The 17,103-nt window shown below is 39.4% G+C and overlaps 1 protein-coding gene across 2 annotated transcripts in view; it reads left to right on the top strand.

Moving 5' to 3' along the window:
- CAMK4 (calcium/calmodulin dependent protein kinase IV) overlaps positions 1 to 8,079 on the top strand; it is a 217,309-nt gene extending 209,230 nt beyond the window's left edge. For both annotated transcript variants that reach the window (XM_043595267.1, XM_043595275.1), the window contains exons 9-11: positions 1,023 to 1,149; positions 5,743 to 5,895; positions 7,489 to 8,079. In XM_043595267.1, the coding sequence (XP_043451202.1) occupies positions 1,023 to 1,149; positions 5,743 to 5,895; positions 7,489 to 7,929 (721 nt within the window). In that variant the 3' untranslated portion in view covers positions 7,930 to 8,079. The remainder of the gene's footprint in view (positions 1 to 1,022; positions 1,150 to 5,742; positions 5,896 to 7,488) is intronic.
- Positions 8,080 to 17,103: the final 9,024 nt, after the last annotated feature.

Raw genomic sequence — 17,103 nt, forward strand, 5'->3', positions numbered from 1 at the left:
TATTTTTGAGGGAGAGAGAGAGAAAGACCGAGCGCGAGCAGGGAAGGGGCATAGAGAGAGGGAGACACAGAACCAAAAGCAGGCCTCAGGCTCTGAGCTGACAGCAGAAAACCAGATGCGGGGCTCAAACTTGTGAACCACGAGATCATGACCTGAGCCGAACTCAGATGCTTAACCGACTGAGCCACCCAGCTGTCCCTACAGTGGAGGCTTTTGGTGGTCCCTTTTCAGCAACTCACTTTTCCTCTCTCTCTTTAGGATGTTGGAGATGATTTTCTATTTCTTTCCCCCCACTTTTCCCGTTCACTTGTATGCTGACCCCCTAGTGGAAAGTGAAGGTGAATGTAGGTAGGTCTTCAGAGGTACAGAAGTGAGGGTCACACACAGGGCTGAGGGAGCACCAGCCCATTCATCTCTGTTGGCCCCATGTGTTCACTCTGTCAGGTCTTAAAGGGTCATTTCCTGACAACAGTCTTAGCTCCTATCTTTGTTCATCCTGACATCCAAACTGGTGTGGGATGGAAATCTAGTACTTTACTCGTTTCTATGGTGGAATTCAGCGAATAGAGCTGAGGAAAAATGACTGAAAAATCTTTTCTGTCTACCTCTTAATCTGTTTATTCTCAAAATCCTAATTCTTCCACTTTGTAATAAATTGGAACTTCTAATCAGTCCATCTTCTCAATTCCTGCTGAAAAGAAATCCTCAGAAAATCATTAGCATAGTGCCTGTAATAGTGTTAACAATTATTGTTATTGTTTTGTGTCAGAGTCATTGATGTTATTATAAACTCTTTGTAGAAATTCTGAATCGGCTTTGTACCTATTCTTACTTCCAGAGAGCATGATGTGTATTTACACAGCAAAAGTGAATTATAACGAGGCAGTTCCACACTCGTGCTGAGTAGACTGGTGTTCGAAATGGGAAGCTGTGAAAAGGACAATTCTGAATTACCACAAAAATTTGATGAAATGTATTTAGGCATTTAAAGACATTTTATTCCCTGTCTTTTATCCTTCTAGACTTTGTGGATTTGAACCATTCTATGATGAAAGAGGTGATCAGTTCATGTTCAGGAGAATTCTGAATTGTGAATACTACTTTATCTCCCCCTGGTGGGATGAAGTATCTCTAAATGCCAAGGACTTGGTAAGTGTGATCAAAACAAAACAAAGAACAATCCTCGTATTCATTTTTAATTAGTTAATGGGCAGTGTCATTTTTTAAAATTTGCCCCTCTTAATATCTTATTTCTTTATAATTGTATTTTTTATAAAACATATAAAAGGCACACTAATGCATTTTCCTTGTAGATAATGAAAAACAGATATGCCTGACTCATCACCAGCTGAATTATCACAAACTAAAAGTCACTACAGTATTAATTAGTGAGTTTTTACCATCTAGTCAAGGTAAAACCTTGCCTGTGAAGCCAGCTGTTCTGGGTGAATTCAAATATAATTTACACAGAATAATTCCATTTTAACCTGGCTTGCCTAGATTACCTAGATTTGATTATATTTCAAATAAGCATTGCATCTTGAGAGGTTCAAACTTATTAAAATATCCCAGTAGTAACACAAGTCCCATCATGCATCACTGGCATCATAAACAAGTTACACTCTACTGATAATTCATTTTGTTTGGTTTTTTGTTTGTTTTACTTGGGATCTCACTTAAGCTCATATTAAAGTTTGTGTGTATATCGTCATCGGAGATGGCCCACCTATTCTAAAATGAAGGGGATACTAGCATGGGATGAAAGCAGTAACCATCAATGGCTAGAGAAAAACCACCCAGAAATAACTAAAAGCTAACTTTTAAACCACAGAAGGCTAGCTCTCCAAGGGATCTTAGGAGTCATCGAATGTTTCCCTCCTTTTAAAGATGAGGGTGCTAAAGCCCAGAGAGGTGAACTGACTGTCCAAGGTCACACAGCTCCCCAGCAGAACAAATGATCCAGGTTTCCAGCCAATGCTCTTTTCCCTCCAAATTTTTTCTCCTTCCCATCCATGTTCTTTCATGGAACAAACCCCCTCTAGACCATGACTTTTCAGTGCAGTCAGGCAGAGAGACAGTGTGTGCGATGTGTGGAGGCATCATCCCAACTCCTGTCTCAAGCCAGGCCCCACACGCCTGAACACTTCTTGAATCCATCTGCTTCTCCCCACTCCACCACCACTGCCCCTACCAGGCCTGTCCTCTCCTGTGACCACTACTGCAACCTCCCCTGTGGCCTTCCCACCTCCTCCATGCCCTTTTCAGGTAAGCTCTCCAAGCAGGATCCTGAGGAAGGGCCTAGTAAATAAATCAATCCTGTCACTCTCCTGCTTTGAGGCCCTTAGGAGAAAATCCAAAATCTGTAATGAGATCTACACAGCACCGCCTGGCCGGGAACCTGTCACCCTGCCCATGCCACCCATTTCACAGACTGTCTTCTGGTCTGTCTTCACACCAGGGTGCCAGACTAACAGCCCCTCGTCAAGGTAGCTCAGCGTGTGGGCCGTTACTCTTTCCTCTGCTTTGTAACGTTCTTCCTCCTATCTTCCAGCCTCTTCCTCCATACTGCCTCTCTCTCACACGTGTGCACATACACACACGCACACACACCTCTCACATGGGTAACTCTTCATGTCAAGCCACAGTTGCCATTTGACACAGTAGCTTTGCCGCTCCCCCACCTCCCGCTTCAGCAGTCCCTCCTTCCCACACCTGCTTTGTTCCTTCCACCACTATTATTGCTTTGCCTCCAACTCACGCTTTCATGATGGTTGTTAGTTATATTTACTTGTGGAAAGGTCTTCCTTAATTGGACTGCAAGTTCTGGGAGAGGTCGAGGCATGTGTGCCCAGGTCTTAGTACCACGTGGGCATGTAGTGCAGACTCAGTAAATGTGTACTGAATGAAACAATGGATCAGGAAATAGAGCATAGATTTTTAAAGTCTGACACACCTGAAGTGCCCCCTTTTTAAAGTGCCCCCTTTCTTACAACCTACAGGTGTGACCTTGGGCTTGTTATCTAATCTCTCTACTTTAGTTTTCTTTTCTGGGATGATACAGTACCTCTGTCTAGATTATTGTGAGACTTAAGGATATGTAATGCATGTTAACTAACTACCGTCAACTAACTCCATAACAGTTCCTTTACTTTCTTTTCATCTCTAATGAAAATTAAGTGGATAAGAGCATTAGCTGTGATATTCCTTCGTTCGGCTAATTTTTTTAAGTTTATTTATTTTGAAAGACAGCCAGATGTCTTTCTGGCAGAGCCAGATGTGGGGCTCAAACCCACAAAACTGCGAGATCATGAACCTGAGCCAAAACCTAGAGCTGGATGCTCAACCAATTGAGCCATCCAGGCACTCCTCAGCTAATTTTTTCTTAATTAATTTATTTTATTTTGAGAGAGAGAGAGAGAGAGAGCACACGTGCACAAGTGGGGGAGGGGCAGAGAGAGAGAATCCCAAGCAGGCTCCACATTGTCAGCACAGAGCCTGATGCAGGGCTTGAACTCATGGATCGTGAGATCATGACCTGAGCTGACATCAAGAGTTGGATGCTTAACTGACTGAGCCACCCAGGCACCCCCATCCAGCTAAGTCTTACCTTTGAGCTAATAAATTTATGAAACTTCAGAACTAACAGGGTCCTTGAGTACCACAGCTGTGTACTTACCAGAAGAACCTGCATCTGTTCTGATAACAGCAGGGGAACAGTGCCAACATATGGTGGAGTCAGGTTGTGAGGGGAGCTGTCGGATCAAGGCAAGGCTTTGGGTTTGAATCTTGGCAGGATCACCGGGTCTCTCTGACCTTCAGCAAGTTTAACAATTCAGTGCATTCTTATCTTCAGATGTAAAGATTAATGGTGACATGTGGAATTTGGGGGAACATTCTGAATTTCAGTAAATTCTTTGTATTTTCATGAGGATGAGGATGGTAATGATGAGGAGGAGGAAAAAGACCATTGAAAAACGGGAGGGAAATAATATTGTGAATTGTTGCTAAAGATTAGGTGCCATTTACATAAAATTATTAGGACATGTATCCCACAGGTTATAGGGGGACTGCAATCAGATTTTACTTCCTTCTGCACATTCATTTTCCTTAACCACCTGTGCCTCCCACCACCTCCTCTCAGAGTTTTAGCCCAAACAACCTCACATCTCTACCCTCTACAAATTTTGTCTCTTACCCCAAACACACATTTCTTTGCAAATTTTACAGAAAAGAAGTAAAAGGAGAACCAGGTATGTGTTCTTCGTTTGAGTTGCTGCCTGATTTGTGTTAGCCTGTGTTCAGTTCTTCTTACCTTATCAGAGTTAGGAAGACCTTAGGCCTATGACACCAAAAGCCCCTCATTTGCCACATGCGCAGACTGAAGGCCAGGGGCGTTGACGGACTGCCATCGAGGCGCTGTGGTAGAGTAGCTACAAAATGAGCTCTGAGGTAAGACAGACCTGAGTTTGCACACAGCCTCCACCAATTACAAGTTGTCCGACCTTAGGTAAGGCACTACATCTTTCTGAGCTTCCTCTCATCCCTCATTTATGAATTGGAGCTAATAGTTCCAAGTTGATAAGGTCATGGAAAGAATTATATGAATTTTGAAACATTTTTATATGCACATAAGAGTGTATTTACAAAGGAATGAAGGTGGAAATGAGATCATATAAGAAAAGGGCCTAGAAGAATGTCCACAGGGACTCGGTTAGTATGTGGGTCTTTGTCTAGGGTCACAAAAGTAGGTAAGAGATGTAACTGGGCTTGAACATGCCTCCTAACTCCAAATAGTCTCTGTCTCATTCCAGGTCACCCCTTCTGAGCCCAGGGCCAGAGATTATTTTGGTTGTTGACCTCCCTGGCAGTTTATTATCTGCTCATCCTCAGGGGTCAACCTCCAGAATGGTCTGCCATGGGTTGAATTCAGTCCTTTAAACAAATCATGCCCCTAAACCACTGACACCTTTGCTTTGATTCTAAATAGGCTTTTACTCCAGCACTTGGCTTATTCCTTCAAAACCCTGAAGGTATTAGAAAGAATGAACTTTACCATAGAGTCATGGGATAAGAGTAAGGACTATGGTACTGTCCCTTTGATGCCATTTAATCCCCATAGAAAACATGATGGATGCACGTTGATACTATCTCCACTGAGATACAACAAATTCTGAATTCTTTTTTTTTTAAACGTTTTTATTTATTTTTGAGACAGAGAGAGATAGAGCATGAACGGGGGAGGGTCAGAAAGAGAGAGAGACACAGAATCTGAAACAGGCTCCAGGCTCTGAGCTGTCAGCACAGAGCCCGACGCGGGGCTCGAACCCACAAACTGCAAGATCGTGACCTGAGCTGAAGTCGGACACTTAGCCGACTGAGCCACCCAGGCGCCCCAACAAGTTCTGAATTCTAAGTGGTATGAAGTACAGCCTAGAATTATTCAGATGCTGGTTCTCCTTCACACAGCTTCCAGTCCACAGGCAAGCCAGGACCTGTTTCTTTAACCTCCCTTGGAAAACTGTCTGCAAGTTTAGGCTCTTAGCTGGTGCACACCACTGTCTTCTCAGACCCCCTCAGCCGCTGCTACCTGAAGCTATCAGTACAGTGACTACTGACGGCTTAAAAGCTTTTTTTTTTTTAATGTATATTTCATGGTATTGCTAGGAAAATAGAAGTTCACAAGCTGAGGGGCAAGCCATAAAAAAATCTCCCTAAGAAATCTATGGTTCTTTATCGTTTCAGGTTAGAAAATTAATTGTTTTGGATCCTAAGAAACGGCTGACTACTTTCCAAGCTCTCCAGCACCCATGGGTCACAGGCAAAGCAGCTAATTTTGTACACATGGATACTGCTCAAAAGAAGCTCCAAGAATTCAATGCCCGACGCAAGCTTAAGGTAAGATTTGTAGATTTGTTTTGTTCTGTTAAAAAAAAAAATCTCTCTCTTAGCTTCAACTATTGAAGATAATTCCACTATTCTTCATCTAATAATATTATTTATCTCCTATGGTACCAGGGAAAATCCTGCTTTGAAATCCCAACAATATAAAGCCACTGACAGTCATGTTATTCTCTCTTAAGAATTCATTATTGGGGCACCTGGGTGGCTCAGTCGGTTAAGTGTCCAACTTCAGCTCAGGTCATGATCTCGCAGTCCATGAGTTCAAGCCCTGTGTCGGGCTCTTAGCTGATAGCTCAGAGCCTGGAGCCTGCTTCAGATTCTGTGTCTCCCTCTTTCTCTGTCCCTTCCCCACTCATGCTCGCTCTCTCTCTCTCTCTCCCCCCCCCCCCCAGAAATAAATAAGCATTAAAAATTTTTTAAAGAATTCATTATTAATAAAGGGAAATGTGTTATATGTTGAGATTTACTCATCAAACACATTATCACTGCTACTCATTTAATTGTGACTGAACTGCTTAAACAGCATTGCTCAGGAAACTGGTACGTATTCAGAAAGTTTTCTTTCTGAATATGTGAAAATTGGGAAACTTTTAAAAACTATAATGTAATGTAGATAAATTACAATACTTCGTAAAAATTAAAATACAATTAACCTTTGAACAATCCTGGGTTTAGGGACACCAACCCCTCAACACAGTTGATCTACCTATAACTTTTGGCTCCCCCAAAACTTAATCACTAATAGCCTACTGTTGACTGGTAGCCTTAGAGATAACAGTCAATTAATGCATAGTTTTTATGTTCAATGTTTTATGTACTATATCCTTACAATAATACCTACTTTTTTCTTAACATTTCGGGTATTTCTAGGCTACATACTTCATCTGTGAGTTTTTTCAAATTGTTGAAAATCTCTAAAAAACTTTTCAATGTATCTATTGAAAAAAATCTGCATGTAAATGGACCCTTGCAATTCAAACGCATGTTGTTCAAGTGTCAACTGTAATTCGTGTGATACAGAAAACTGTCCAAAATATATCTTTTTATAGAATATACATAGAAGATATATTAGATGCTTTTCTCTTACATAATGGTGTTTAGGACTGACTGTATATCCAGAGAATTTCAGAGAACAGCTGAAGGTCAAAAATAACGTTCAATTCAGCCATCACTTACAGGCTGATAAAGACTAAATGAACTTTAAGGGCTCTGTGGTCAAATTGATCTGAAATACTATGGATTAAATAACCTTGACTGAACCCAGGGCTTCTCAAACAAACCTAACCATGGAATTCTTTTGTCACATAATACTAGTGTTCCATGAAACAAATACTTTAGGAAACAAAGTCCAAAATATTTGAAACCAGGTTATCCATGGGCAAACATATTTACTCAAGCTTTCACTGGTCCAGATGATTAAATACTCTAGCTTGGGATTAAAGAGATTTTTCTGTTTATGCTCCAAACAAGTTTTCATTCAACCATCTTGGAATAATAAATATGTCTGGGACATGCAAAACTGAGATGGAGCTCTGATTGGGGATTTTAAGTTCAGGTGACACCTGACACTTCTCTGTTTCTAATCAGGCAGCAGTGAAGGCCGTGGTGGCCTCTTCCCGGCTGGGAAGCGCCAGCAGCAGCCACAGCAGCATCCAAGAGAGCCAGAAGGCCGGCCAGGCACCTTCTTCGATTCAGGATGGCAGTGAAGATGTTAAAGCTATCTCAGAAGGAGAGGAAGTTCAAGGAAGTGGGGCCCCAGTGGCAGTTGAGCGGGCAGAGGCTGAGCTGATGAAGGTACAGGCCGTAGAAGAAGTTAAAGATGCTGATATAAGTGCTGCCAAGGCCGCCAGTGCGGTGCCCAAAGCACTAGAAGATGGGACAAAGGTGGCTGACCCGGAAATCGAGGAGGGCCTAGTAGAGGAGAAGCTGAAGACCTCAGAGGAAGCAGCAGCCTCCAAACAAGAGCAAGAAAACCCAGCTGTGGTATTTGGAGCTCAGCAGAATGATGTGATCCTGCCAGAGTACTGATTTGGCTTCTTTCCAGTCGGGAGGCCAAATGCGGGCACTTTGTATGTTTTGTCCTTCAGCAAGGAAGATGTGGAAGCATGATCTGCATTATAGTGATTCTGTTTTTTGAGGTGCAAAAAAAAATACATATATATCAGTTGGTAATCCTAACTTCATGCATGTGACTGCTTTATGAAAAAATAGTGTCTTCTGTGGTATGTAATGGATACCTAATGCTGATGAGTTAAATTTGAAATTTTGAGTAAACATCATATATTTTAAAAACATACATTTTCAGGGACCAGTAGCGTACATTTGAAGTAACTAGTAACACATTGTTTTTGCTTTGAAAACCTAGCCATCATACATCCTTTGGATTTCTTCACAAGGCAGTAATTCCTCTGGACTATTGCTCAATATTAGGTAATGCTAGAAGACATGTTCCCATGGCATTCACATTATACTTTTCAGTGTGTTCAAACTGTTTACAAGGAGATGATTATAGGGTGCAGTTTTATGGTACATATAAAAAATCCCACTTACAATGGTAAGAAGTTGAAGCATACTTAAGGGCCATGAAACAAAATGCCCTTAAAGCTTGTGTAGCAAATGCTTTCTAATTTTGTCCTTATTTATACACACTATATTACTAATAACCAAAAATGTTCTATCACAAAATTCTGCCATTTTACAATCCTGGAGAAAGTATTTTACAGACTCCTGCTGAGAGATATATCCCTTCCTTCCCATGCTAATACAGTTTCTTTCTCATGGACAACACTTAAGGTAGGCTAAAGAAACTGAGGGAAGAGAAGGAGCTAAGGCCTAGACCTAAACTAACAAAGGTTGACTGCTTGTCATTTTCAGATACAATTGGATTTATTCATGAGTTTGTACAACTTTAAAGACCGTGACATTTTTATGAATAAACTCTGTATTTACCGAGTTTCAAATATTCAGAAAAATCTACCCCACAGGCTGGTGCCAAAATGTCTGAATAGAGTGAGAATAATATTCCATTATAAGATCATCCACTTTACTAGAGTAAGGAAACTTTGGTTTATGAAAGTCCTTTTTCCCTTCACTTGATGATGAACTAGATATATTGCTTATGAACTAAAGATATTTCAGAAAATCTGGTATATCTTTTTCTCATACTTGGAATAGAAGTGCCCACATCTTGGGGCGCCTGGGTGGCGCAGTCGGTTAAGCGTCCGACTTCAGCCAGGTCACGATCTCGCGGTCCAGGAGTTCGAGCCCCGCGTCGGGCTCTGGGCTGATGGCTCAGAGCCTGGAGCCTGCTTCCAATTCTGTGTCTCCCTCTCTCTCTGCCCCTCCCCCGTTCATGCTCTGTCTCTCTCTGTCCCAAAAAAAATAAATAAATGTTGAAAAAAAAAATTTAAAAAAAAAATAGAAGTGCCCACATCTTACAATGTAGTTTTTTAGTTTCCATGCCAAGAAATTTAGGACAGTGCAACGTTTTATTTGCCTTAAAAAACAAAAACAAAAACAAAAAGAAACAAAGAAAAAGCACTGATTTCAAATCAGACTCACAAGAAGCTGTAACATTAGACCTAATACTTCATTATGATTTTTTTTCAAAGTATTTTTCTTTGATTTTTCATATGAACACTTTTCCCTTATAGAAACCACACCTAAATTCCAAGTACCATATTTCCTTCTAGTTTGAGATGAAGTGAACATTTTTATCAAATTATGCATCACAAATAGGTTTCCTCAGTTTTAAAAAAGGATTATTTTCAGAGACCAAAATATGGACAGTAAAAATGACTGTCACATAAAAATCTTCACCGAAAAAAGATCTTAAATTCTTTTGGCTCTTCCTCAAAACTGTCAAATTGGAAAATGAAATTAAATCTCTGGTTCCTGCGGGCTCCTGGACCTTGGTAGATATTCTGCTTTCCAAGCGCAAACCTTCCTTTACTACTATTGTCATAAGAAGAAAAGGTAGGACTTCTCATCGTCCGTGGTTTAAGGGCCTAATAGGTCACCGACATGGACAGAGGAAAAAGCCCTTAAAGAGCACATCATCTGGCCTCAGAAGATTATTTTTTGTTTTAGCTAGTTGAGAGTACTTATTTTCTCCCGTTTCTTTCCTTCCTTCTTTTTTCTCTCAGAATTTCCAGGTTAGTAATTATAAAGGGCTCACTCTTTTTAATCTTTAAGAATGCCTTCTTCACTAAGCATTAACATTTCCATTTAAGAAGATCAATTGCCCGGTGTGCTTTCCTAATGAGACTTAACAGGCGGATAGGGTCGTTGTCCCATATACTGGAAAAGGAAAGAAGAGAGGGAAATGGATCTTACTGGACAGTGGCATTGTTGGAACATCATTAGGCGTTGCCCTTCCGGGCCCCGTCCACCCCCACAGTGTTCCGAGGGAGGGCAGTCATTCTCTGATCCATCACTCAGGCTGACTGTGCTGCCTGTGGCCTGTGTTAACAGGAGCTCCAGCGGTAGCGGATGCGAAAGGCTAGTGTGTGTTTAAGAATTTACCCATTTAAATGAGTACCCATGCCTTTTCCTTGGTGAGTACTTGAGCACCTGAGGGTGATTTCCTCTATCTTTTTTTAACCTGTAAATTGCACTTTCTAAAGATTAACGGGAGTTTTAAATTTTGACTGTAAAAGATGAAGTCCTGATGATGCCAAAATAGTGACTAACTTTGTCATTTCAATGCAAAAACAAGTCAGACTTTCACAAAAATTGGTCATTTCAGCCAAACAATTCAATCTAAGATTTAACAGAAATACAATCTGTTAGGATAATTAGATTAACCATTTTGAAAGAACAACAAACATTTATCTTCTTTATTTAAAAGAGATCTGTTAACTATCTCAAAGATTAACTTAGCTAGGGGCGCCTGGGTGGCTTAGTCCATTAAGCGTCTGACTTCAGCTCAGGTCATGATCTCATGTTCATGAGTTCTAGCCCCACATTGGACTCTGCTGACAGCTGAGAGCCTGGAGCCTGTTTTGAATTCTGTGTCTCCCTCTCTTTCTGCCCCTCCCCTGCTCATGCTCTCTCTCTCTCTCAAAAGTAAACATTAAGAAAAACAACAACAACCCCACAAAGATTACTTAGCTAAATAATGGTAGACTGTTGTAGAGAGAGCCTTAATTTGACAAACTCTTTCATAATGTTACCTTTAATTAAGACAATATAGTCACAAAGCAAAAACATTAAGGTTATTTTAGCACAGAACAATAAATTCTGTTTTGCATTTTAGAGCTGACAGTTAATACATTATTGATTTTTGTTTCTCATATAAGTTCAGATACATAGCATGAACTAGACTATTTTACCATGGAGAATTATGGTAATTATTATTTCTCACATTTAAAAAGTCTAGTCAGAATCCCACTGGGTTTTTCAGGCTGTAAGAGCTCATTTGCCCCACAAATACATAAATAAGGGAGAAATTAGAATAACATGGTTGTAGAAGTTACCATCTAGAACAAGTGCTATAGTCCCAATGTATAATCAATATGAAAAATTATTGAGATATTTTGAATTTATTATTTTTATATTGTTTTAAAAATCAGGAGTCTATATATATATATATATATATATATATATATGTTACACCTTTAGGATATCAAGTGCTCAATAGCCACACATGACTAGTGGCTAATGTTTTGGAACAAAACTGTTCTAGAGCGCACTTCTAAAGCAAAAATGACACATGAATTTCTATGCTTAGATTTGAGCTGCCTCAGTTTTCCATACTGATGAGTTGGTAGGAGGCCAAAAAGAAAATGTTTCCGAAATGTCACAGACCAAAATAAGTAAAAACTCTATTGGCCACATCTGCTTAATCATGTACTTCAAAGGAAGATTTCCCATCACGACTTTAGAGAACAATGCCTTCCTGGGCATTGCAAAATTGTCTGTTTGCCACAGTCCCTCTAATCCCTCTCTGGGCCCTGGAATCTTGACTTCAGGCTCGAGTCTCCTGAGTACTGCCATAACATCAACAGTATTCTTGTGTATGAAACCATGTGTCCCCACTCAGGAGGGACTACACACAGACCCTTAATAGGATTTTTTTAAGGCTGGACTGAGGTGGGCATCATTTTGTTACAGGCAATATTTCGTTCTACAAATCACCCGAACATACTAAATTCGTGTGATGAAGATCGTTTGGGGAGGGTGAGGATATCATCCCGGTAACCCCCAAAATAAGAATGACCGTTGGCTGGATCTTTTGAGATTTCCTCAGAACTGTTCAATCAACACTGCCATTATACATGGATTCAAAGACTTAGAGTTTTCTTATATACTGCTATTTTAGAATAGTCCTCAAAGTTCTATAGCCATGTTGAGTGGCAAACTTAAAAAAAGAAAGGAATAGTTTGCCTATTACTGTGACCTCAATTACATAGTATTTGAAACATATTTTGTAATTTAGAATATCTAGCAACCCCTATTTCCAGTTTCACATGCAAGGTAACTGTTGGTGGATTGCCTACAGACCGAAGATTTAGAGCCATTTTGTTTCATAATTCAGTTTTTATTTCACAGAAGCATCTGGTTGCATTTCAAATTAGAAAAAAAAAAAAGTAAATGCCAGAAAAGGCAAATAGTAAAATTACTAAGCCATTTATTCTGTTTTAGGATTGTTCTTGCAAAGCAAATGCAAAAACAAACAAACAAAAACCAGAAAGAAAGAAAGAGAAAGAAAGAAAGAAAGAAAGAAAGAAAGAAAGAACAGAAAAACAAAAGTCAACGAAGTGAATCAGCACTCGGTTTTTCTGGATGAAGGTTGACTCCACGAAAAATTGAAATAAATATACCGAGCAGAATCAATTACATAATTACAATGCCATTATGTAATTTATCGTCATTGTGGAGTATAGACTGGTTATGTAGGTCTGCTTTAGATGGTGCAAAGTTTCCAGACATAATAGGATTTGTAGTATCCTTACAATCACTGTCTCTTAGGTCATATTCCAATTTCCTCAATGTTCATCACAGATATGTTCCCGATTAGGGTCGTTGCTAACATTTGAGCATTTACTAGTTAAATACTGCTTAATGGCTAGACTGTGTATCGCCCGTGATTTTTAAAAACATTATGTGCATGCAATTGCAATATTAATATTACAATATTCATAACTACATGATGAATAGAAATGTACCCAATAATTTTCTATACATTTTTTTTCAAAGTCCTTTTCTCCCCTTGGCACAACTCAGGGTGAGTTTCTGGTTCCTTGACAAATAAGGGGGAAAAAAGACGACTGGAGAGAGATCAGCTACCCACCATGGTTACCAAGTTCATCATTTCCTCTTTCTACATTCTGATCTACTAAGGGCCAGTTTTTGTCATTATTACTCCTTTCAGATATCACCTGAGATCAGATAATGTAATCTCAGCTCACAAAGCCCAACCATTTATATACTTACCTTGGAGAGCAATAACAAACTTGACTAATTTATGTTGGCTTGTTTAAAATTCCAATTTTCATAAATGCTTGTGATATACTCTAGAGGATTTGATTGCATGATTTTAACTTCCTTCAAGACTCAGCCTTTTCCCTGTTACCTGGCCCAGAGGTCCACCTAGGGCAAGATGGAAGCCTTGAATGAGAGCGGACCATCTGACTCCTTCACAGGAATCAGACATTGCTCAGAAGACACTAGGCGTCTGACCTGGCTGAGCTCAAATGAGCCAGATGGAAGGAAATCTCTTCCCATGCTCTGACTGAAACTGATGCTGTTTGAATACTGGTATATTGCTATTATTCAGTATGAAAAAATGGGATTCCACGAGTCAGTTACTCTTCCCTGTGTCTTGGTTTGCTATCACTTGTCCCAAATCAATGTTTTGCTTCATCCTTCTGGCCATCAGGCTGCCCTCTAGGCTTGTGAGATCTGCTAAAACCCTGGAAGGAGTATCCCAGACTGGTTGGAGAAATGTGGGGCCCTTGGTGGCCCACAATTTAGTTTGAAACTCTAAGCAGCAATGCTAAGACTACAAAATCATGCTTGTTATTAATAGTTGTTTTCAGCACATTTTGAAGATTGACCTGGAAAACCCATGGATATGGAATATTTATATCTGTGTAATTTTTGTTGTGACTCATTGTTAAAAATGACATTTAATCTTCAGTCAGTTAAAATACTATTTTCCATTTAAAATACTATTTTGGGATATTCAAATACAATAGGCTTCACATTAGAATTTTTGAAAGCTATTGTTTTTCCCTAAGTGCTCTCACTCTGATAATCAGTTGTAGAAAAAATGTACGAGGTTGGTCCTTTCTTTGTCCTTTCCTTGTTACATGTATAGTAGTTAATCTGGTTTGTAAAAGATACAAGTAAGTATGACTATCAATTGAAAACTGTCATCTTATAGCTGCTCCCTGTTAACCTGACCTATTTTATCGTCTATCATGCAGCGACTTACATTAGCATAGAGTACAAATAACATATTCACGAGTTACGATTTTGTTTACATTTTTATTGTCCAGGTTCTTACATTAGAATTTCCCAAGGTGTTTCTATTCATACATCCTTAGTCTCAGTATTATTTTCATGGTCTTCCCAAAGCCAAAAGAATTATCTAACATGTCCATTTATTAAGTACTTAGGTCCAAACAACATAATAGTAGTATTGCATTCCATATCTGATAGATGTTGCTGTGTTTCCCTTGAAAATTTAAATTTTCTTGTGAGTTCACTGAGTGGGAACAGCAGACAGGGGTTTGAAAAGGTTCAAGTAATTCCTTATGCCCAATGAACTAAGCGTATCAGGCAAAAGATATTATTAGTAGTAAATGAGTTAGAAGCTAATGTTTATACTTTCTTATTTGAATATCGATGATCATTCTTTTATCTATGGTCTTTATGATATACATATAAAACTTATATGTGCATTTTTTAAAAAGCAATTTCCACATAATAGCCCAAGGAAATAAATTTAAATTTCCAAAGAATAATTTTCAGGAATCAGGCAAACTATGGTTCACAGACCAAATCCACCAGAAGCCTGTTTTTATAAATAAAGTTTTTATTGGAACATGACCATGCTCATTTATTTACATATTGTCTGGTTGCTTTCATGCTACTAGAACAGAGTTGAGAAGTTTCAACAGAGAGAACTGGATAGCCCAGCAAAGCGTAACATGTCTATCTGGCTCTCTACAGAAAAAAAAACCTGATGACCCTGGCCTATCATGGCACCCATGCTTTTTTGCGAACATCTGAGAGATTTCCATGACTTTCCTCTACTTAACGTAAGGTTCTAATTCCCAGAGGAAGCTGGGAGAGCTTTGTCTCACAACAGAGCAGATTGTCTCACAACAATAATTGTGCTGTCTGTACAACTTAACACTGAAGTATCCCTACAGAACTAAAAATTCCAAATGGCATCATTCCTGAAAAAAATTAATTTAGAATATGAATTGACTTTGTTCAGAGAGGAATTAAAAAAGATTTCTAGCATTTGGAGCATGTTTTAGAAATTTGATCCTTATATTTAAAATCACGTAAATGACATCTTACACTGATACTTGCTCACATTTAAGTTGGTCTTCAGCTGTTACTTCAGTAAACTAAGAAGTAACAGAGCCTTTGGTTTTGAATCCTTCAGAATATTCTTAAGTAATTTATAACAACTGGGTTTTCATTCAACTAGTTTTAGTAAATAATATGCTTTATTATGTGGCTTTCTATGACAATAACTTGCTCACCAATAGTTCACTGACAGGCAAGCAGCCATTTCTTTTATGTAAGGAAACTACTTTCCAATCCCCATGTTTTTCTGAGGATATTCTGAGAGATATTTCATTTCTTTCAAAAGAGAGGGCCTTGAATAAATGCTTGCTTTTGCTTTTCTTACATATTTAGAAATCCAAGAAGGGCCCTTCTCTTAGTCTATTTCTGTCACAGAGAAATGATTCATTTCACAATATCTGCCTTAAGGGAAGCAGGTAACCCAGATACTGAGAAATGTAGGTATGTGTGACCTTTGTTGACTTTGAACATCTGTAGCCAAAGGTTACAAATGAGATATTGAGTACAAGACCTATTATCACCCTATTATTAGGAATATCTAAACTTCTATCGTGATTCTAACTAAATACTATACTGCTTTCTTTAAAGCGCTGCAGTAATTAATCATATGATGTGCCGCTGGGATACACTGGACTCAGGAGAAAAGAGATCACTTGCCTGCCACTTCCTCACGGCTCATGTGCAAGATGGAGACTCTACTGGACAGGAGAGGCAAGACATAAAGATTAGGATTTCACACTCCCACCTCCCCATTTTTATTGATTGGTCAGAGCTTGAAGGCAGTTGTTAATAGACTTAAAATCATGTTTCTACATTTCTCTCAATAATTGGGTCACCTGCTTCCCTTAGAAATGAATAGACCAAAGCCAATAGCTAATTTTCCCCTCAGAACCATAAATTAGACAGTAGTACTAGTTTAGGGGATATTAGGCCTGTATCACAAGCTCACTTTAAGGAAATGATTTGCCAATTTTGAAGCTTCCCAGTAGGCCATCTCAGACACCCATTTTCTCAGTAAACTTTCACTGAGAAACAGTTATGTACAGTGAAGGAGTCAGAGATGAATTAAACCCAGTGCTATATCCTCTGAGAGTGAACTTTTTAGTTGGAGAGAAAAAAACGTGTGCATACACGGCCTGTGCCAAATCTAAGCGAGGGATTAAGTCGTCTAGGGATGGCAAGAAGGAAAAGCTCCCGTCTGCCTAGAATGATGATTGAGGAAAGCATGGGAACCTAGGCTGGATTTGAAGGTTGGGGACAATCTTTGCAGGGAGGAAGGAGGAAGGGGCCAGGTCTGGCTGAGAAATCTACAGAGTGGAAAAATTCCAGGCAATGTGGTGAAGGGGCAATACTGGTATGAAAGGCCAAACTCTGCAGGGAAGTGTCACTAAGTCTGCAGAAAGAGGCTTGGATCTTGTGCAAAATTTAATTAGAACTTCTCACTCCTTTCTTATTCTGGGTAGATAAGTGTGCAGCATTTCCTCAGAGCATCTAGCCCTCTGTGATCTCCTACATGGAGATTGATCGGCTAATTTGATGCATCCCTAAGTAGAATAAAAAAATCACCCAACACATCAAAGACGTTTTTTTCAAGTCACTAGTTGAAGCAAAGCCTCTGTCACTAAAAGCAAAAACTGTGCTGGCTGGGTCTCC

The sequence above is a fragment of the Prionailurus bengalensis genome, chromosome A1 (assembly GCF_016509475.1).
Source record: "Prionailurus bengalensis isolate Pbe53 chromosome A1, Fcat_Pben_1.1_paternal_pri, whole genome shotgun sequence".
NCBI lineage: Eukaryota > Metazoa > Chordata > Mammalia > Carnivora > Felidae > Prionailurus > Prionailurus bengalensis.